This window comes from Pygocentrus nattereri, chromosome 2 (genome assembly GCF_015220715.1).
Source record: "Pygocentrus nattereri isolate fPygNat1 chromosome 2, fPygNat1.pri, whole genome shotgun sequence".
Lineage (NCBI taxonomy): Eukaryota > Metazoa > Chordata > Actinopteri > Characiformes > Serrasalmidae > Pygocentrus > Pygocentrus nattereri.
Genome location: NC_051212.1, coordinates 13,847,818 through 13,870,529, shown reverse-complemented (window position 1 = coordinate 13,870,529; position 22,712 = coordinate 13,847,818). Strand labels below are relative to the sequence as shown.

The 22,712-nt window shown below is 39.6% G+C and overlaps 2 protein-coding genes across 5 annotated transcripts in view; one reads left to right on the top strand and one right to left on the bottom strand.

The window, feature by feature from the left end:
- The window catches only part of LOC108416657 (Fc receptor-like protein 5), a 110,864-nt gene that overhangs the window by 50,323 nt on the left and 37,829 nt on the right, over positions 1-22,712 (top strand). For all 4 annotated transcript variants that reach the window (XM_037547393.1, XM_037547395.1, XM_037547383.1 and 1 more), the window contains 4 exons: positions 9,744-10,037; positions 11,032-11,331; positions 13,068-13,340; positions 14,318-14,590. In XM_037547393.1, coding sequence (XP_037403290.1) covers positions 9,744-10,037; positions 11,032-11,331; positions 13,068-13,340; positions 14,318-14,590 — 1,140 coding nt within the window. The remainder of the gene's footprint in view (positions 1-9,743; positions 10,038-11,031; positions 11,332-13,067; positions 13,341-14,317; positions 14,591-22,712) is intronic.
- Positions 1-22,712, bottom strand: part of LOC119266023 — a 67,434-nt gene that overhangs the window by 21,007 nt on the left and 23,715 nt on the right. The gene's annotated exons all lie outside the window — the stretch shown is intronic.

Here is a 22,712-nt window from a genome sequence, read left to right as displayed (position 1 = left end):
ATTATTAATACTTAACTAATGAATCAGAGCTTAATAAAACGTCTTCATTACATTGAATGATTATTAATGCTTAACTAATGAATCAGAGCTTAATAAAACGTCTTCATTAGATTGAATGATTATTAATGCTTAACTAATGAATCAGAGCTTAATAAAACGTCTTCATTACATTGAATGATTATTAATACTTAACTAATGAATCAGAGCTTAATAAAACGTCTTCATTACATTGAATGATTATTAATACTTAACTAATGAATCAGAGCTTAATAAAACGTCTTCATTACATTGAATGATTATTAATACTTAACTAATGAATCAGAGCTTAATAAAACGTCTTCATTACATTGAATGATTATTAATACTTAACTAATGAATCAGAGCTTAATAAAACGTCTTCATTACATTGAATGATTATTAATACTTAACTAATGAATCAGAGCTTAATAAAACGTCTTCATTACATTGAATGATTATTAATACTTAACTAATGAATCAGAGCTTAATAAAACGTCTTCATTACATTGAATGATTATTAATACTTAACTATTGAATCAGAGCTTAATAAAACGTCTTCATTACATTGAATGATTATTAATGCTTAACTAATGAATCAGAGCTTAATAAAACGTCTTCATTACATTGAATGATTATTAATACTTAACTAATGAATCAGAGCTTAATAAACGTCTTCATTACATTGAATGATTATTAATACTTAACTAATGAATCAGAGCTTAATAAAACGTCTTCATTACATTGAATGATTATTAATGCTTAACTAATGAATCAGAGCTTAATAAAACGTCTTCATTACATTGAATGATTATTAATACTTAACTGATGAATCAGAGCTTAATAAACGTTTTCATTACATTGAATGATTATTAATACTTAACTGATGAATCAGAGCTTAATAAACGTTTTCATTACATTGAATGATTATTAATACTTAACTAATGAATCAGAGCTTAATAAACGTTTTCATTACATTGAATGATTATTAATACTTAACTAATGAATCAGAGCTTAATAAACGTTTTCATTACATTGAGTGATTATTAATACTTAACTGATGAATCAGAGCTTAATAAACGTCTTCATTACATTGAATGATTATTAATACTTAACTAATGAATCAGAGCTTAATAAAACGTCTTCATTACATTGAATGATTATTAATACTTAACTGATGAATCAGAGCTTAATAAACGTCTTCATTACATTGAATGATTATTAATACTTAACTAATGAATCAGAGCTTAATAAAACGTCTTCATTACATTGAATGATTATTAATACTTAACTAATGAATCAGAGCTTAATAAACGTTTTCATTACATTGAGTGATTATTAATACTTAACTGATGAATCAGAGCTTAATAAAACGTCTTCATTACATTGAATGATTATTAATAACTAATGAATCAGAGCTTAATAAAACGTCTTCATTACATTGAATTATTATTAATACTTAACTAATGAATCAGAGCTTAATAAAACGTCTTCATTACATTGAATGATTATTAATACTTAACTAATGAATCAGAGCTTAATAAACGTTTTCATTACATTGAGTGATTATTAATACTTAACTGATGAATCAGAGCTTAATAAACGTCTTCATTACATTGAATGATTATTAATACTTAACTAATGAATCAGAGCTTAATAAAACGTCTTCATTACATTGAATTATTATTAATACTTAAGTAATGAATCAGAGCTTAATAAAACGTCTTCATTACATTGAATGATTATTAATACTTAACTAATGAATCAGAGCTTAATAAAACGTCTTCATTACATTGAATTATTATTAATACTTAAGTAATGAATCAGAGCTTAATAAAACGTCTTCATTACATTGAATGATTATTAATACTTAACTAATGAATCAGAGCTTAATAAAACGTCTTCATTACATTGAATGATTATTAATACTTAACTAATGAATCAGAGCTCAATAAAACGTCTTCATTACATTGAATGATTATTAATACTTAACTAATGAATCAGAGCTTAATAAAACGTCTTCATTACATTGAATGATTATTAATACTTAACTAATGAATCAGAGCTTAATAAAACGTCTTCATTACATTGAATGATTATTAATGCTTAACTAATGAATCAGAGCTTAATAAAACGTCTTCATTACATTGAATGATTATTAATACTTAACTATTGAATCAGAGCTTAATAAAACGTCTTCATTACATTGTATGATTATTAATACTTAACTAATGAATCAGAGCTTAATAAAACGTCTTCATTACATTGAATGATTATTAATACTTAACTAATGAATCAGAGCTTAAACGTCTTCATTACATTGAATGATTATTAATACTTAACTAATGAATCAGAGCTTAATAAAACGTCTTCATTACATTGAATGATTATTAATACTTAACTAATGAATCAGAGCTTAATAAAACGTCTTCATTACATTGAATGATTATTAATACTTAACTAATGAATCAGAGCTCAATAAAACGTCTTCATTACATTGAATGATTATTAATACTTAACTAATGAATCAGAGCTTAATAAAACGTCTTCATTACATTGAATGATTATTAATACTTAACTAATGAATCAGAGCTTAATAAAACGTCTTCATTACATTGAATGATTATTAATACTTAACTAATGAATCAGAGCTTAATAAAACGTCTTCATTACATTGAATGATTATTAATACTTAACTAATGAATCAGAGCTTAATAAAACGTCTTCATTACATTGAATGATTATTAATGCTTAACTAATGAATCAGAGCTTAATAAAACGTCTTCATTAGATTGAATGATTATTAATGCTTAACTAATGAATCAGAGCTTAATAAAACGTCTTCATTACATTGAATGATTATTAATACTTAACTAATGAATCAGAGCTTAATAAAACGTCTTCATTACATTGAATGATTATTAATACTTAACTAATGAATCAGAGCTTAATAAAACGTCTTCATTACATTGAATGATTATTAATACTTAACTAATGAATCAGAGCTTAATAAAACGTCTTCATTACATTGAATGATTATTAATACTTAACTAATGAATCAGAGCTTAATAAAACGTCTTCATTACATTGAATGATTATTAATACTTAACTAATGAATCAGAGCTTAATAAAACGTCTTCATTACATTGAATGATTATTAATACTTAACTAATGAATCAGAGCTTAATAAAACGTCTTCATTACATTGAATGATTATTAATACTTAACTATTGAATCAGAGCTTAATAAAACGTCTTCATTACATTGAATGATTATTAATGCTTAACTAATGAATCAGAGCTTAATAAAACGTCTTCATTACATTGAATGATTATTAATACTTAACTAATGAATCAGAGCTTAATAAACGTCTTCATTACATTGAATGATTATTAATACTTAACTAATGAATCAGAGCTTAATAAAACGTCTTCATTACATTGAATGATTATTAATGCTTAACTAATGAATCAGAGCTTAATAAAACGTCTTCATTACATTGAATGATTATTAATACTTAACTGATGAATCAGAGCTTAATAAACGTTTTCATTACATTGAATGATTATTAATACTTAACTGATGAATCAGAGCTTAATAAACGTTTTCATTACATTGAATGATTATTAATACTTAACTAATGAATCAGAGCTTAATAAACGTTTTCATTACATTGAATGATTATTAATACTTAACTAATGAATCAGAGCTTAATAAACGTTTTCATTACATTGAGTGATTATTAATACTTAACTGATGAATCAGAGCTTAATAAACGTCTTCATTACATTGAATGATTATTAATACTTAACTAATGAATCAGAGCTTAATAAAACGTCTTCATTACATTGAATGATTATTAATACTTAACTGATGAATCAGAGCTTAATAAACGTCTTCATTACATTGAATGATTATTAATACTTAACTAATGAATCAGAGCTTAATAAAACGTCTTCATTACATTGAATGATTATTAATACTTAACTAATGAATCAGAGCTTAATAAACGTTTTCATTACATTGAGTGATTATTAATACTTAACTGATGAATCAGAGCTTAATAAAACGTCTTCATTACATTGAATGATTATTAATAACTAATGAATCAGAGCTTAATAAAACGTCTTCATTACATTGAATGATTATTAATACTTAACTAATGAATCAGAGCTTAATAAAACGTCTTCATTACATTGAATGATTATTAATACTTAACTAATGAATCAGAGCTTAATAAACGTTTTCATTACATTGAGTGATTATTAATACTTAACTGATGAATCAGAGCTTAATAAACGTCTTCATTACATTGAATGATTATTAATACTTAACTAATGAATCAGAGCTTAATAAAACGTCTTCATTACATTGAATTATTATTAATACTTAAGTAATGAATCAGAGCTTAATAAAACGTCTTCATTACATTGAATGATTATTAATACTTAACTAATGAATCAGAGCTCAATAAAACGTCTTCATTACATTGAATGATTATTAATACTTAACTAATGAATCAGAGCTCAATAAAACGTCTTCATTACATTGAATGATTATTAATACTTAACTAATGAATCAGAGCTTAATAAAACGTCTTCATTACATTGAATGATTATTAATACTTAACTAATGAATCAGAGCTTAATAAAACGTCTTCATTACATTGAATGATTATTAATGCTTAACTAATGAATCAGAGCTTAATAAAACGTCTTCATTACATTGAATGATTATTAATACTTAACTAATGAATCAGAGCTTAATAAAACGTCTTCATTACATTGTATGATTATTAATACTTAACTAATGAATCAGAGCTTAATAAAACGTCTTCATTAGATTGAATGATTATTAATACTTAACTAAAGAATCAGAGCTTAATAAAACGTCTTCATTAGATTGAATGATTATTAATACTTAACTAATGAATCAGAGCTTAATAAAACGTCTTCATTACATTGAATGATTATTAATACTTCACTAATGAATCAGAGCTTAATAAAACGTCTTCATTACATTGAATGATTATTTAGAAGTTTAAAAACAATATTAAGCTTCTTTCAGAACTGGTCTATAACTTTGTACAGACTTCAGCTCACTGTTGTGAAAATACCACGTTCACTTCACCAGAGCAGCTACGGCAAATTTAGAAACACAAACTCTGCTCTAAGACAGGCTCACACTGAGTCTTTGATCCACTCAGATTATTATGAAGTTCAGAAAGTTTTTCTTTTGTAACTTCTACAGTTCTGAAATCAGGGTTCGCTGATTCCCTACTTCTTGCGTCCTTGCAGTGTTTTCTGTGCTCTCTTTTCTGTAAATCATTATGATTGAAATTTTAATCATTATAACAGCGTCATGTTCAGCCTCTGACTGTAAATTATGCTCTGAGACTCTGTTCTTTCTTCTGTTCTCTCAGCTCCTGTTTTTAGAATAAGGCTATTTTTACTGCAAAGGGTATTTTACTGGTTTATAATCATTATTTAACATTTCATTATGTTCCTAAAGCCTTGACTGTGTAACTGTTTTACAACCGACCATCCTCAGCAAACCTCGTATCTCCATTTCTGTTGATTTTCATTTTTTAAGATAATTTGAAAAAAGGTTTTGGCCTTTATATTGTGTGTAAAATTCATGAAAGATGGGCCAAAATAAACGGCCTAAAATGACTTGGAAAGAAGTCTGGTTCCATTGACTTACATTGAAAGTATTGTATGTTTGTTCCTTCTCCTCTAAAGTTTCCATTTTGGAGATACAATGTTTTGTTCCGACAGCAGTGATATGCACATGTTCCTATTCAGATAATATTTCAGACTGTTTGTTTAACCTTAGTGAAGCAGAGCTGCAGCCTGGGAAAGCCATTGCTCAACAGATGGTGGAGAGGGGCTGGCCCACCGAGTTAGGATACATTTTTTTGCCAGAAATGAAAGCATTAGAAGTAAAAATTTGCTATCAGTATCAAAAATACGTTCCACTCCTGTTCCCAAAAGCTACAGGGCAGGAGACTCTTCTGAAATGCTGTTTGGAAGATTTTTTCTACCCTAATATGTACTCTGTCCCAGAAAGTGCCAATTCTTTTACACTGCCAGAACGCATGAAAAAATGTTCCTCTTTCAGTTTTACATTTAAAACACAAATTAGATCTATCTGGCAACATCTTCTGTAAGCAAACAGGTGTGAAATATATCCCATTCATGAATTTAACATTAAGCTCATGAACACCAGATGAGGAACATTTGGGAAACAAGTCTTTACAAACATTGCACCAGTTCTCTTCTGTGATTGGTTGGCCCAAGTCCCTCTCCCAGCCTCCTCTCAGACTGTCTGATGATGGTTTAACATGTTTTAGCAAAATGCCATAAATTGGTGAAATCACCCCTCTAGCCTGGCTTTTCTTAACTAGCAGCTCTTCAAGGTCGGTTAATTCCTTTCTGAATCTCCCATCCTTAATAGTTGAGATGATCAGGTGACGAACCTGGAGATATTTTAAAAGTCTGACCTAGGTAACTCGTACTCTTCTTGCAGTTGTATAAACGATTTGAACAAACTTCCAGCAAACATGTGGGAAATGTTTTTAATCCCTCTGTCAAACCAAACTGAGAGTCCAGAGCTATTCAGCTGAGAAGGTAAATCTGGGTTATGGGCCAGGGGGGACAATAATGAAAGACAATGAGGGATATTAAGATATTTCTTAGCATCTGTCCAGGTTATAAGAGCATTGTATAACACACAGTTCTCAGAGACACACCTCACCTTTACAGCATTATTAATGAACGGTAAGCAGTCAAGAGGAATAGGGCTACACGCTTTAGCCTCCATAGAGACGCAGTGAGAATCCAGCCTATTTGCACACCAACTGATCATCTGCTTAATTTGAGACGACCAGTAATACAACTGCATATTAGGCACCCAGGCACCCCCTTCCTCCGTCGCTCTCATTAATCTGGAGAACTTCAGTCTTGGCCTTTTATTATTCCATACAGATTTTGAAAACATTTTCTCTAAATCCTATAAGAACATTGTGGGTAAATGTCAAAGGATTGACTGAAATAAATAAAGTAAGCAAGGGAGGATATTCATTCTTATAACATTCCCCCTGCCAAATAAGGAAATGGGGAGAAAGTTCCACGATTTATGATCATGTTTTATATTATTGATAAGTGGGAGATCATTTTTGTCAAAGAGGTTATTAAGGTCTGGAGTAATGTGAATACCTAAGTATTTAAAACCTTCTAATGCTAACTGAAAGGGGGATGTACCTGCCCAAGGTGTGTTGGGGGATATATTTAGAGGTAGAGCTAACGATTTTAAAAACTGATCTTACAGCCAGAGAATTTACTGTATTCTGATATGCACTTCATTGTAGCTGGAATACATTTTTCTGGGCGGGCTCAGCAAAACGTCATCTGCGTAGAGTGAGATTCGGTGGTCTGCTCCTCCTACTCCAATACCTGAGATGTCCTGGTGGCATCTAATTGTTTCTGCCAGTGGATCAATTGCTACAGAAAAAAGCAATGCAGAGAGAGGGCAGCCTTGTCTTGATCCTCGGCCGATCTGAAACTTTTCAGAAAGCAACCCATTCGTATTAACGACAGCGTCTGGGTCGGCTGCATACAGCAGTTTAACTAAATGAATAAAAGTAGGACCCAAATTGAGTTTTTTAAAAACAGCACACAAAAATGGCGAATCAATTCTATCAAATGCTTTCTCTGCACTGAGAGAATAGTATAAAACAAAGAAGTGACAAAATAGTATTAAAACACAAGAAAACAGGAAAACGGTGCCTATTATCCCCCCACAGGCACCAGCACCCTGCAGAGTACAGACAGGCACACGACTATTCAAACCAGCCTGTTTTTAAAGCCAACATCCCCTTAAACTGGACCAGCTCGACCTGGACAATCACGGTGTTAGTCCACTTAAGACTGAGCTCCTCAGCTCCTGCTAGACCCCTACTAGACCCCTGAATCCTGCTAGACCCCTGCTAGACCCCTGAATCCTGCTAGACCCCTGAATCCTGCTACACCCCTGCTTGACCCCTGAATCCTGCTAGACCCCTGCTAGACCCCTGAATCCTGCTAGACCCCTGAATCCTGCTAGACCCCTGAATCCTGCTAGCCCGCTGAATCCTGCTAGACCCCTGCTAGACACCTGAATCCTGCTAGACCCCTGAATCCTGCTAGACCCCTGAATCCTGCTACACCCCTGCTTGACCCCTGAATCCTGCTAGACCCCTGCTAGACCCCTGAATCCTGCTAGACCCCTGAATCCTGCTAGACCCCTGCTAGACCCCTGAATCCTGCTAGCCCGCTGAATCCTGCTAGACCCCTGCTAGATCCCTGAATGCTGCTCCAGCTGTAAAACCCATGTCCGGGTGTTTAAGACTGGTTTAGGCGAGTCTGGGTGGAGGTGAGAGTTGGAGCTCCTACCTGCTCGTTAGGGGCTTCACGGGCGGAGCTTCACTACTGAACCTCCCGACCTGGTCTATGATCACGGACGCCACTTGGGCCGCTCTGGAAATCGTCCTCACGCACGTGATTTGCAGCGTCCACGACCCGCGTCACGACTTTCTTCCATCTTAACTCGGCAGCCCCGACGCGGACTGCTGACTACGACCGGCAGAAGACCAGACGAGACTAAACGATACTGATTTACAGAATAATTCTGCTGTAAACTGTAGAGAACTGCTGCACATTTACAGCAGAAACAGCTCTGTGCTCTGAGACTCTGTTCTTTCTTCTGTTCTCTCAGCTCCTGTTTATAGAATAAGGCTATTTTTACTGCAAAGGGTATTTTAGTGGTTAATCATTATTTAACATTTCATTATGTTCCTAAAGCCGTGACTGTGTAACTGTTTTACAGCTGACCATCCTCAGCAAACCTCGTATCTCCATTTCTGTTGATTTTAATTTTTTAAGATAATTTGAAAAAGATTTTTGGCCTTTATATTGTGTGTAAAGTTCATGAAAGATGGGCCAAAATAAACGGCCTAAAATGACTTGGAAAGAAGTCTGGTTCCATTGACTTACATTGAAAGTAATGTGTGTTTTTCCTTCTCCTCTAAAGTTTCCATTTTGGAGATACAATGTTTTGTTCCGACAGCAGTGATATGCACATGTTCCTATTCAGATAATATTTCAGAGTGTTTGTTTAACCTTAGTGTATTTTGATGAAACACAAATTACAGATTAAAACTCAGTTCTCAAATAGACATTAAAGAACCAGTAGGAGCCTAATGGTCCAGTGCAGTGGATCTCAGTGTGCTGTAGATTTTCATTCAGACAGTAAAATTACTCAGGATAAATTAACACAGTCATTTAAGAAAACGGTCTTTTTCAGCTTATCCTAGAAAGACATTAGCACATTATTTGTACTACTAACAGTTAGAACTTTGTTACTGAGCTTGATTTGAGCTGCTGGACATAATGACCCAGTACAAGCATGCGGTTCAACGTCAGTGCAGCAGAGTAAAATATTGGGAGAGTCTGTTCAACATAAATGATGAACTAACCCAACTTTGTGTAAATAGACCACAATATAGAAATATGTACACATGTGCAGTCGTGACTGACGTCTCTTTTTTCTGAATTTATACAAACACCATTTCATTTTATAGTAAATTTGTTTTTGCTAGTTTATGTTTATGAACAAAAACATGAACTAACTCTAAATCTGCACTAAATCTAACTCTCTGAATCTGCACTGCTGTTCTCTTCTTTCTGTAGATCTACCCAAACCTACACTGACTGTAGAACCAGAGAGACCTGTGTTCAGTGGAGAGTCAGTCACTCTGAAGTGTGAGATTAAAGATTATGATGGATGGACGTATCAGTGGTATAAACAGGATAAACAGAGTGGATGGACTGCAGTGTCTCAGTCTGATTATCACACTGTAGACGGAGACACTCTCACCATCAGAGGAGACACTGTGATTAATGGAGATCAGTATCTGTGTAGAGGAGAGAGACATGACAGACCAACATCAGAGTACAGTAACTCTGTTACTCTCACTGTAGAGGGTGAGTCCGTTAATGTTTATATTTTACGTCTTTTCATGTTCACATATAAACAATTCAGTTAGTCAGTCTGTTGGAGACTCTAATGATTCTTCTTTTATGGTGACACTTTCGGTGGTCTAGAACAGTGGACCCCAAACCTGGTCGTGGAGACCCTCTTTGATCTAAACACTTTAACAGAAACACAAGAAGGTGTTTTAAGATGGGGGGACAACTTATATATGACATGACAGATGACGTCCTGCAAAATGGTTACTTTGTTTTTTCATTTTATTTATAATTTGTGTCAAACAGATTGTGTCATACAGCTTTAATAATGTGAGAAATGACAATAAAAATATCTAACTGACACATCAAACCACTGACGCACATCTCTCTGCTCTCTTGTTCTGGACCAACTTTATGTAAATGAGCTGAACTTTATGTAAATGAGCTGAACTTTATGTAAATGATCTGGCCAACAGTTTTCAGCTCACTGCGATGAAAACACTGCGTTCACTTAAACAGAGCAGCTACTACAGATTTAGAAAATATAAAAACACAAACTCAGCTCTAAAACAAGCTCACACTCCACTCAGGTTATTAGAAAGTTCAGAATGTTTTATTATTTATTCACCTGTTTATTGTTTATTTATTTGTTTGTTTAACTGTTGCAATCCTGAAATCAGGAGCTGCTGATTCCTTGTTTCTTGCTTCCCTACATTTTAGTGTTTTCTGTGCTCCTAACACATCTGATCTGTATAATGACATAATGAACAGGGCTTTACTGGGATCAGGTGGGTGTGTTAGTGCAGGTAACCATTAAAATGTGCAGGACAGGGGGTCTCCAGGACCAGGGTTGAGAACCACTGGTGTGGAAAGAGACACCAAGAATTCATTTTCATTTATTTCTGTAAACTGCGTGGATGTTTCATTGTTTGTGTCCATTTCAGTGACATGTTTAGTCTCTGACTGCAAAATGTGCTCTAAGACTTTATTCTTTCTTGTGTTCTCACAGCTTTACCTCCTGCTGAACTCACTGTAGAGCCCAAACAGAGCCCTGTGTTCAGTGGAGAGTCAGTCACTCTGAAGTGTAAGATTAAAGGTTATGATGGATGGACGTATCGGTGGTATAAACACGATAAACAGAGTGAACTGACTGCAGTGTCTCAGTCTGAGCATCACACTGTAAACGGAGACACTCTCACCATCAGAGCAGACACTGTGATTAATGGAGAGCAGTACTGGTGTAGAGGAGAGAGACGTGACAGACCAACATCATCACAGTACAGTTCCTCTGTTACTCTCACTGTAAACGGTGAGCTCTTAACTATGATTTCTACTAAAGGAAATTATTAATACAGTGTAGCAGGTCGAGGTTTTACAGCACTGAAATCTCTGGAGTTGATCTCAAATGTATCCAGGTGGTACCAGGGAGGTGCTAAGAAGTGCTCAAGAACCCCCTGAAAATCATTCAGCGCCCCGTTAGCACCCGTGAAAACGTTGATTTGCCTTTTTATATAAATAATGTACCTTTCATTAGACTTTACGTTCATAAGTCTTTTCCACCTCCCACAAGTTTATAATGAATCTGTGTACCTACACAGTCCCTCACTGAGACCGCTGATAAAGGATCAGGTCTTTTAGAGAACTCTTAATCAAAACACCCTAAAGTGCTGATCTTCAGTCAGACACTAATATATATACACACTACTATTGCGAGATCACTGTAGTGGATTATTTTAATAAGCTGTTTAAACACAAATCACTTCTTATTCCTTCCAAAAGACAGAAAAGTCAGAACTAAACAGTGAAAGTTCCAGCAGCTCCCACTTTGAGTCAGTCTCTTCATCACTTACAGCAGCTGCTTCTGTACAAGTGAGTTTCAGGACCAGCTCGACCTGGACAATGACGGGATTAGGCCACTTAACACTGAGCTCTTCAGCTCCTGCTAGACCCCTGAATCCTGCAAGACCCCTGAATCCTGCTAGACCCCTGAATCCTGCTAGACCCCTGTATCCTGCTAGACCCCTGAATCCTGCTAGACCCCTGAACCCTGCTAGACCCCTGAATCCGGCTAGACCCCTGCTATAGGTGAGAGTTAGAGCTCCTACATGCTCGTTAGGGGCTTCATGGGCGGACTGCTGACTACGACCGGCAGAAGACCAGACGAGACTAAATGATACTGTGGCGAACTATCAGACTGAAACACACCTGGAGCATGAAGATGGCTGCCTCCAGGGGCTGCATTCAAATTAAAAGTCCCCATCTCACCCTTAACCCTGCTGGCTACAGCTAGTAACCTGCATATTTGTACAGAAAGATGCAGAAAGCACAGTAACTTGTTTTCAGGCTGTTAAAAGTTATATATCCGAGTATTTCAATACTACATGATCAAAGCATAAACTTTCAACAACGAGAGGTTTTTACATTTTATATGTTCAAATGTTTGAGTAACACATTTTCTGTTATATCCATAAAAATTCACTGACAAACCAGTATATTCAGTACTCCTACCTTCCGTTGTTACCTGCAGACAGGTACTTACACTCACTCACTTACAGCAAATGAGAACACTTAACTCCGGAGTATCAGACATGACATTTTAACATTTTTATACAGTTTTTAAATAATTTTAAACATTTTAAAACAAGATCACTTTATGAAATGAAATAGAAAGTTAGCCTCCAATTTACAAGGGGCTACACAGGATTATGCATTTTCATTCTTTTATCATGGTACTCTGTTGTGTTTGTTGATGGAAATTACAGTTTATGTCAAAATGAATTGAAAATATTAGGAATTTTAAGACGAGTTTATGTTTAATTTGGCTTCACAAAATATTTGGTGGGTTGTGAGACAAACACTGCCTCTGCATGAGGACCCTGACCTGAAAAGGTTTGGCTTTAAAAGAATGCAGTTACTGTGGAGATAAAATGTGATTGGTTCAAAAACAACACAGTAAAAAGTAAATAATACACATTGTTTCATATTATATGTTATTATTAGTAATATATATTTAGTATTATTTGTTTCTTTCTTCTGTTCTCTCAGCTTTACCCACAGCTAAACTGACTGAGCCCAGATGGAGCCCTGTGTTCACTGGAGAGTCAGTGACTCTGAAGTGTGAGATACAGTCTCACAGTAACTGGAGATATCAGTGGTATAAAGGCAGCAGTGGAACTGCAGTCAGTCAGTCTCAGACAAACACCTTCACCATCAGATCAGCAGCAGATCAGGATCAGGATCAGTACTGGTGTAGAGGAGAGAGAGATGACAGACCCTCATCATCACAACTCAGCAACACTGTTACTCTCAGAGTGAAAGGTAAGCTCTATATTATCATCACTGCAAAATTTGAGTTTATTAAAATCAGTTAATTTGGGTAAAATTTAATTATTGGTAACACAGAAAATATAATACGGTATATTAATGTTGTCTTTGGGAAGATAAATACAGAAGCTCTGGAGGGTAACATGAATAAAAAATTGAGTCTGAGTTCCACTTTATTTATTTTCTCTGTATAACAAACAAAAAAACAGCCAAATGTTTTTCTAAGATCATTTTCACCCTTAAAAAACTAAAAACTCTATTGGCTAACACTTAGCATGCTATGCTATCTTTGGCCAGCAGGGGAGCCGCGTTTTTTCCTCTTTCTCTTTTGAGGACTAAGTGAAAGAAATCACTGTGAGCTACAACTGTGGCTACAATTAGCACTATAGACCAGCTTTGATCAGCAGGGCGTGGCTGTTTTTCCCCTCACCTTTCAGAGACCTGGTGAAAACTATTTCCCTTGATTCCTGATGGGTAAGGGAAAAAACAGCTGCTGCTGCTGGTTAAACGTGTTAGCCAGTTCTTTATCATACCTTACCTGTCTAGTGCACCTCAGAAGTAGAAAAAACTGTGAATGAAACTTCAGCAACTCTCTTTTTTGTCGTCTTCCCCTTCAGGGCTGTCTGTATTTTTATATGTAAGGTGTGTTTAGTGGCTTCTGTCAGAGGTTTGGACATTTTTCTGTTCTTAAAGCTTTCTGTGTGTTACTTTAGCATGGGGTTTCAATCTTTAACTGAACTCTGGGAAAAGTGGATTTGTGACAACAAACTGATTTGTTTGGTAGATGAATTGAGTGTTTAGGGTGGGAGTTTAGTCTGAACTGTGTGCTTCATCTCCAACAGCAGAAAAACCTAAACCTGAACTCACATCAAGCCATAAAGGAGCTGAAAAATGTTCATGCTTTATAGTTTATATAGACAAAGAAAACATCATCACAATGATTTGTCCTGAGGATTTCTTTCTCTCCACAGAGAGACCAAAAGCTGTGGTGTCCATACAGCCTGGTGATCAGGTGTTTATAGGAGAGACTGTCACTCTCACATGTGACATACAGGGAGGAGGAGTCTCTAAATGGCAGTACAGCTGGTTTAAAGATGATCCAAACAGACGTGTCAGTAATGAACAGCAGTACAGTATCAGCTCTGTTACAGAGTCTCACAGAGGAAAATACACCTGTAGAGGAACAGAGAGAGGAACATCACGCTACTCACACACCAGTGATGCTGTTACACTGACTGTATCAGGTGAGTGAGATCATCTCTTCAGTGTTCATTACTCTCAGTATCACAGCAACACAGATGTGACCAGATGTTTGAGTTTGTGTTTTTATTAATGAAACTGACTCTAAATTCTCTGAATCTGCACTGCTGCTCTCTTCTTTCTGTAGATCTACCCAAAGCTACACTGACTGTAGATCCAGTAAAATTATTCAGAATGAATTAATGAACAGAATCTGGTGTTTGGTCACAAATATAAAAACACAAATAAATGAATGAATTAAAGGACCAATCTGGATTATAATGTTTTCCTTTTTCCTAACTCCTCCCCTTCTTTTCCCTTTTTCTCTTCCCCCTCCCACACACCCTCCCACTCCCTCTCTACCCTCCCTCCATTAAGTTTTCCCTTTCACCTTACCCTTTTCCCCTAGTGCCACCTGCCTAATAACCCCAATCCCCAAAGTAAATGTTACATTACTAAACAAACAGCCCAATTTTCCCAATAAATTATTATGAGAGTATATGATTAGAGAATTGGGATATAGAGGAGAAAAAAAATAAAAATAAATAAAGACATACAAAAAAATTACATAAAATAAATAAAATTATTTAAAAAAAAAAAGGGGGGGGGGGGTCAGTCATCTGGTGTGGTCTGAAGAGAGTTGAAATAAGAAAGGAAGAGGTTCCACTTCGAGTAAAACACAGCAGTATTGCCTCTCAGAGTGAATCTCATCCTATCAGGTCTAAGAAAGTGCATGACATCGCAAAGCCACCTTGAAATTAAGGGGGTTTTGGAGATTTCCATAACAACAAAATGCGGCGCCTCACTAATAAGGATGTAAAAGCCAAAATGTCCAATTGTCTGCTGGTGAGCAGGAGTACATCTGTAGAAAGGCCAAGTATTGCTAAAGAACAGTTTACTTTGATGTCCACGCCTAGAACTTTTGACATAGTTTTAAGTAAGCAAGCCAAAACTTGCGTTAAGTGGGACAGAAAAAATACACATGGCTCAGATTTCACGGTGAGGGATGACATTTATCACATTGGTCGTTGGTGGTGTTCAGATAAAATTTAGAAAGCTGAGATTTAGATCGGTGAACTCTGTGCAATACTTTAAACTGAATTAATTGTAATCTTGCACAAGGTACACTTTCCCGCACCTTGGCGATAGCCTTATCCCACCATTGGTCAGTTAGGGCAACGCCCAGCTCGTATTCCCAAGATCTTTTAATTTTATTCATGGAACATGGGTCCAGATGAACAAGCTTCGAATAGATGTTGGATATACAACATTTCTGAAAGGGCTCTAAAGACAGAAAGTCATCCAAGGGATATCCAACTGGTAGGTGGATGTAATCCAAAAAAAGAGAAGACACAGTGTCTAATCTGCAAGTATCTAAACAAGTGGGAAGGAGGCAGGTTGAATTCTGCTGATAACTGAGCAAAGCTACAAAAAAATACCATCTTTATAAAGATCATGAAGGGATTTAATACCTCTGTTGTGTCAGGTAATAAAATCTGTGTCATTCAGGGCGGGTGGGAATAAATGGTTATCCAATATAGGCAAAGATGATGAAGGTGACATAAGTTTAAAGTGGCGCCTAAATTGAACCCAAATCTGAAGGGTAGAGAGGACTATGGGGTTGGTGGTAAGATCTGTAAGCCTGAGAGGGAAGGAGGAAGCTAGAAGTGCAGATACTGAAGATAAAGAAAGGGAGGGAATTTCAATTTTAACCCACAGCAAATTTGGGGAATGAAGCAAACACGAGACGTTTTGAATATGAGCTGCCCAGTAACAGAGTAGCAGAGTAACAGAGCCCCCATCAAATTTAAATCTCTGCAACAAGGATTTCCTCACTTTGGGAATCTTTCCATCCCACATAAAAGAAATGATGAGCTGATCCAAAGTTTTAAAAAAAGATTTAGGGAGAAGGAGTTTGAAAAAGTTTGAAACAGAAAAAGAAACTTGTGCATAACTTTCATTTGTACAGCGTTAATTCTCCCAATAAGTGATGAGGGGAGAGTCCAGTTTCAGTTTATCAATCAGAGGAGAGAAATTGTTATGGAAAAGAGGGCAAAGTGCGAGAGATATGGATCCCTAAATACCCAAACCCAGCAGGGCCATATTTAAACGGAATAGCGGATTGATTAAGCGATGAAGCCAGAGAGTTTACAGGGCAACACTTGCTTTTCTGTAAATTTACTTTATAGCCTGAGATTGATCCAAACCTCTTCAAGAGTGACATAATAGGAGGAAGAGAAATGATTGGATCAGTCACATACAGTGTATCACAAAAGTGAGTACACCCCTCACGTTTCTGCAGATATTTAAGTGTCTTTTCATGGGGCAACACTGGCAAAATGACACTGACACAGTGAAAAGTCGTCTGTGTGCAGCTTATATAACAGTGTAAACTTATTCTTCCCTCAAAGTAACTCAATATACAGCCATTAGTGTCCAAACCTTTACAAAACCTTTACAAAAAATACATAGAAACTCTGATTGATGCAGCCCGAACAAGGTGTTCATCAAAACATCCTGTGAGGACACAGTAAGTCCAAAAAACAGAGGAAAAGAAAGAAAAAGAAAAAAGTCCAGATTAGCTTGGTGACGGGATACAGACCTGAATAAAGGTGGATTTTACAAGTTCGCTTTAGAAAAATAGTCCAACATAAAAAGCCCAGATCAGAAACGTCGCTCCGAACATCGAGACATGATAAGAAAAAGAACCGTTTTCCCTACAATCACCCAAAAGGATGACTTACAAGGATCAGCAGAAAGGGTGAAGCGGACATGCCCGGTCCGCACTTCACTGAGCTGAGGAGGGGGTGAAGCCTTTGGCTTCGTGTGGAGAAGTGAACCTGCGCTGCGCGCCATTCTGGGTGATCCGGAGCCGGGCGGGAATAAGAGGCTGGAGCGGACCTTCCACATCCCGCGGCAGCTTGCTGCACGCGCCCTCGCTACTTTGGCGGTACAGTCAGGGAAACCGCGAGCCTCATGCCGGATATAGTGATCCGCTGCCGCTGCCTGGCTCTCTTTAAAACCTCAGCACAGTCAGAGTAACAGTGCAGCCTGGCCACGACGGGACGCGGGATGCCGCCTCTTGTTAGTCCTGCCGCAGCAACTCTGCAGAGCTGGTGAGCAAGAACGTCTCCCCCTCTGGGACTCCGACGATCCTGATGTTCTGGCGGCGAGACCTGGACTCCAGCTCATCACATCCAGCATCCAGTGCGCTCGCTTTCTTCTTTAAAAGCTCCACTTCAGCCTGCAGCGCTAACACGTCCCCTGAGTCCGTGGTCAGGGAGCGCTCCACATCCACCGAGGACTTCAGAGGTGAGACCTCAGTTTCCAGAGCAGTGAAATCGCGAATAACTTCCACCTTCATGTCGTGGAGCTCGGACTTTATCACTGCCCTCAGCTCTTCGGCCACAGCCTGCGCGATCTCGGATTTCAGCGTGGAGGTGTCCGGCGTCTTAGCCGGAGTGAGGTGCTCAGCCGCAGGGCGAGTAACGGCGCCCGACGGCGAGGCTGTGTGTTGGACAGCTGGCCGTATAAGCAGCTGAGAGGGACCGGGATCTTTGGTAGCTTTAGCGCCATTTGGAGGCTTAGTGACCACCAAACAAGTCCACAAAGAAATGAAGCACAATGACGAGTAAACGAGCCTCAACACATTAAAATAAAAGTCCGCTCTGCAGAGAGCTTCAAAAACACGTCTACATCATGCTGCTTCACACCGGAGCTTCCAGAAACCGGTCTGTGCTGAAAGTATAACAGTGAGATATTAACAGTTACAGTGGGGACGTTTATTCTGTGAGCTACAACTGAAAAATGATCATGCTTTATAGTGAACATAGAAAAGAAAGACAAAGAAAACATCATGAGAATTATTAGTTCTGAGGATTTCTTTCTCAGTGGTATAAACAGAATAAACAGAGTAGATGGACTGCAGGGTCTCAGTCTGAGTCTCACACTGTAAACAGAGAAACTCTCACCATCAGAGGAGATGCTGTTACAGCACAAGCTAAAGTACCCCTTTAGAACTGTTCAGCCCTCTTCAGGACCACCACAACACCGTGATGATTTATCACAGGCCCACCCCATCAATAGGTCAGAGTGTTAAATTAAGCTGGATTTGTTCAGATAGTGAAATCTGAATTGTTCCTGTGAGCTCTGTGAGCCAATCCAATCATTATGTCCTTCAACAAGTTCTGCCCCATTTCCTCAGCTCTCCAATCACTGCTTAGCAACAGTTGCTATCTGCCGTTGCTTCAGGAAACTTATCAGAGCAGCAGTGTCTGAATCTGTAGCTCCAGCTGTGGTTAAAGACCTGGAGTTCAGAGTAAAAATAAGATCCCATCCTCGATTGAGGAGAGTATGTTGATCTCTAAACATCCAAAGACAAAAATGTATTTTAATAACGTTGTTAGTCAGTGGTCTGTGATTTTGGTACTTATAGTGATCTTTAACTAGATAGAAAAGCTAAAGTGCCAAAATGCCAAAGTAAACGTTTAACGTATACTTAAATGCGTCAAGTCATCAAAGGTAAGATAAACATATTTCTTCATGTCCGCTGTGGCGAAACACCTGAGACAAGGGAGGCTGTGTTTAGATGTTTAAGTCCGCTGTGTTGTTTTTCCTCGTTTCAGCTGTCTGATTGATTTTAATGCAGTCATGTGGTCTTCACTGGGCAGAAGCTGTGCCTGTGGCTTTATTGTGAAGGTGCTGTTGGTCAGTAAAGTGAAGTGTTGGCTGTGTTTGAGTGAATCCTCTATTCTGTTTGATTGCTTTTGTTTTGCATGACTGTAGCGTGGAATTAGGTAGCTAATGACTGCACTGCTGTTAGCAATAGGCTGTGGTCTGATGTTATGACAGTGGGACGCAGAATGTTTGGAAATTGTATCTACCAAGTTTTTTTTTTTTTTTTTTTTTGCCTGTCTTGTCTGGCAGATTTGCAATCAGAATTATGGTCAGACTGCGTTACTGTGCCAAACAGATTTACTTTTCCAAAATGAGCACTATAGATTATAGGCTCATCTTGTCAGTGTTTGTTTGTTTGTTTGTTTGTTTCTTTGTTTCTTTCTTTATTTTTTAATTATTTGATTTCATTTTGTTTATACATTTGATATTTTAATGAAAATGTGTTAGCATCATGCCAGACTTGACAGGCGAGGGGAATCTGTAAAGAAGGGAGAGGAGAGATAAGCAGGGGGGGGGGGGTAAAAAAAGGGAAATAACATAAGGGCAGAAAAAAAGAAAAACAGCGCAAATGCCACAGCGATCGTTCACCAACTGCTGCTCCTGAGAAAAGAGAAGAAAGTGTACCTGAGACATACAGCACTTGGAAATACTGCATAAATGACTGTGATGTATGTGTATGTGAGTGTGTGTGTTTGTGAGTGCAGTACAGTATAAATTTGTCACAAGATGCACTCAATATCGAGGGCAGAAAGCTGCGACAACATCCCCCAGAGGCCAGAGGGAGGCAGAGAAAGACCAGGGAATCCCGCCCGCCGCGGCCCCCCCAGGAGCAGTGGAGACCCTGGGCCGTATCTCCCAGTGACCCCTGCATGCCCACCCCAGCGGAAGGGAGAGGGGGACTCCGGACAGCACCCCCCCCAGCCATGGAGCGCAGGTCCAGGGGAACCAGAGGAACCAGAGCCGCTCCCAGGATGCCCCTCCCCATCACGAGGCAGCAGCAAAGACCCAGCGCCTCATAAGCCCGAGAGCCACCCACCACCCAGCAGGGCCCCATCCCCGCCAAGGGGCCCTGAGCCGCCCCGGAGCCCAACCACCCAGGGGAGCGGGCCAACCGTCACGCCGGAGTACCAGGCCAGGCCCTGAAGCCCCAAGGCGCCCCCCATCTGGGGGGGAAGTAGCAACCACAGGGGAGCAGCCGGGAGAGGACCGGGGACAACAATCCCCCGACCCAGAACCAGCTGTCCTCACATACACTCAACCTCATATATACACCTACATACCTTCACTCCCTTATATTCCTCCACCCCTATATATACACCTACGCACACATACCTCCAGACCTATATACATTCCTACATACATACATACACCCACATATATACATACACATCACCCCAATATGTACAAACACACACCCATATATACACCCCCCCATCATCCCCCTAGATGAGGTGGGGGTGAATGGAAAGGCCAGCCAGTAACAGTTTGTATATGGATGCATACATGGGACGAACGTGCACACGTGCGGGAGGGCGCACTCACGGGAGGAACATGCACGACTGCACACGAGTCCGAGGGCGCACGTCAGGGAAGAATGCGCGCGGGCGCACAGACGCCCACACCCACCCAACCATACAATGCTACATGACTGGCACCGCCATACAGGCCACCCTCCGCGGCGGGGGCGGCGGGGGCCCGGGCAGCAACCCCAGGACGCCAGGAATGCCCCCGGCCCAGCCCCTGTTCCGGCGTTCAACACCCCGCCCCGGTAGGGAGCAGGAAACGGGTGAGGGATGACCTTCCCACCCTTCCACCTCCAGTGAAGTGTTGAGTGCAGGAGTTGGTGTATATGAATGTGGGGTAGTGTGTGATACTATGGTGTAGTTAAAATTGGGGGGATAGGTGTGTGGGCAAACATGGGCTAAGCACCGGGCCACTGGTCTGCAGTGTCCATCTACACCGTCCCCTCAAAAGCCCTGAATGTCTAAAGTGCAGTAAAAACTGAGGAACAGACAGTCGTCAGGAGACGAGTGAGGCTATGACAGCGGGTTGACCTCATTGACCCCCGGCAACATGCCTGCCCCCAGGATCCTAAATGTATGAGTACTGTATGTGTTTGTGTGTGTTTGCTTGGGTGGGGGAGTAATGTATGTATGTGTGTGTCTGGGGGTGGATGGAGGGGGGGGTATGTAGGTCCAGAGGCAATGATCCTCTGGAAGAGGAGAGCCAGCTGACTAGCTGGCTCATGAGGCTCCGCGTTTCACTGTCCCCCCGCTCGAGGCAGGATGAGGTCGGCCCGGGGAGGTCACGGAGACACCCTACGCCGCCACCCCGCCCAAGCCCCCACCTCCCCCACCGCAGAGAGCAGCCCGCACAGCAACACCAACCACACAGCACCACATGCCCATGCGAACGCGGGCGTCCACACATCCACACCCCCCCCCCCACACACACACAGCCCCCCCCCCCCGCACACACACAGCCCCCCCCCCGCACACACACACCCGTCCCACATATACATGTACCCTCATGTGTACCCACACATTCACTTAGACATATATGTACACCTAGACACATTCATCCTCTATATACACCCACACATCCACCTGCTCTCATATATACACCTACACATAGACCCCCACACCTATATACACCTGTACCGAACCATTCCAGTCAAACAACAACAGACATCAACGAGACAGAAGACAAGCTGGCCTGAGTCAGGAACCCATTGCCCCCAGTCCACCCCACACCCCCCCCACTGGACACCGCCCCACCCCCGCCACTCAGGCACCCCAGAACCCCAAGGCACAGACCCGACGCCCCGACGCAAGGTCAACCCGCCCCACCCGGTGGTGCGCCCGCAGCGGCGCAAGCCATCCCCGCACGGGCAGGGACCCAGCATGGGGTCGTTCGGGCGGCTCCAAGGCATCGGGCCCCGGGTCCCGCCCCCAGCCCCGGAGGGGAGGCCAGCTACCCCACCCAGGGCCTGCACCCGCCCTCCACGCGTCCCCGGACCTGCACCCGAGGCAAAACGGCGGCGCCCCCCGAGCCCCCACCCATCCACCACCAACCAGGGCAAGCACACAGACACCCCAGGTCAGCCGCCGAGGCCCCCCAGCTTACTCAGGAAGTTACCAACACAAGCAGTCATCCCAGAGTCAATTCCCAGCCATCAACTAGGCCACCCGGGAGATGAAACCACAGCCAACCACCCCGACTAACTAGTGGAGTTGATCAGTGGGAGCCAAAGAGAGTTAAATTCCTCCAAATGGTTTTTAGAGGAAGCAGACATTCTTTCCAGACTAATGTGATCAAATAATAAATTTTTGTAAAGAGTAATATGTAGATCTTTTTTTTGCTTCCAGTTAATGAGGATGGTTTTCTTGGCGATGCATAGGACAGTGAGAACTATGTGTGATGTATTTGCATCCATAACCAATTCACTGA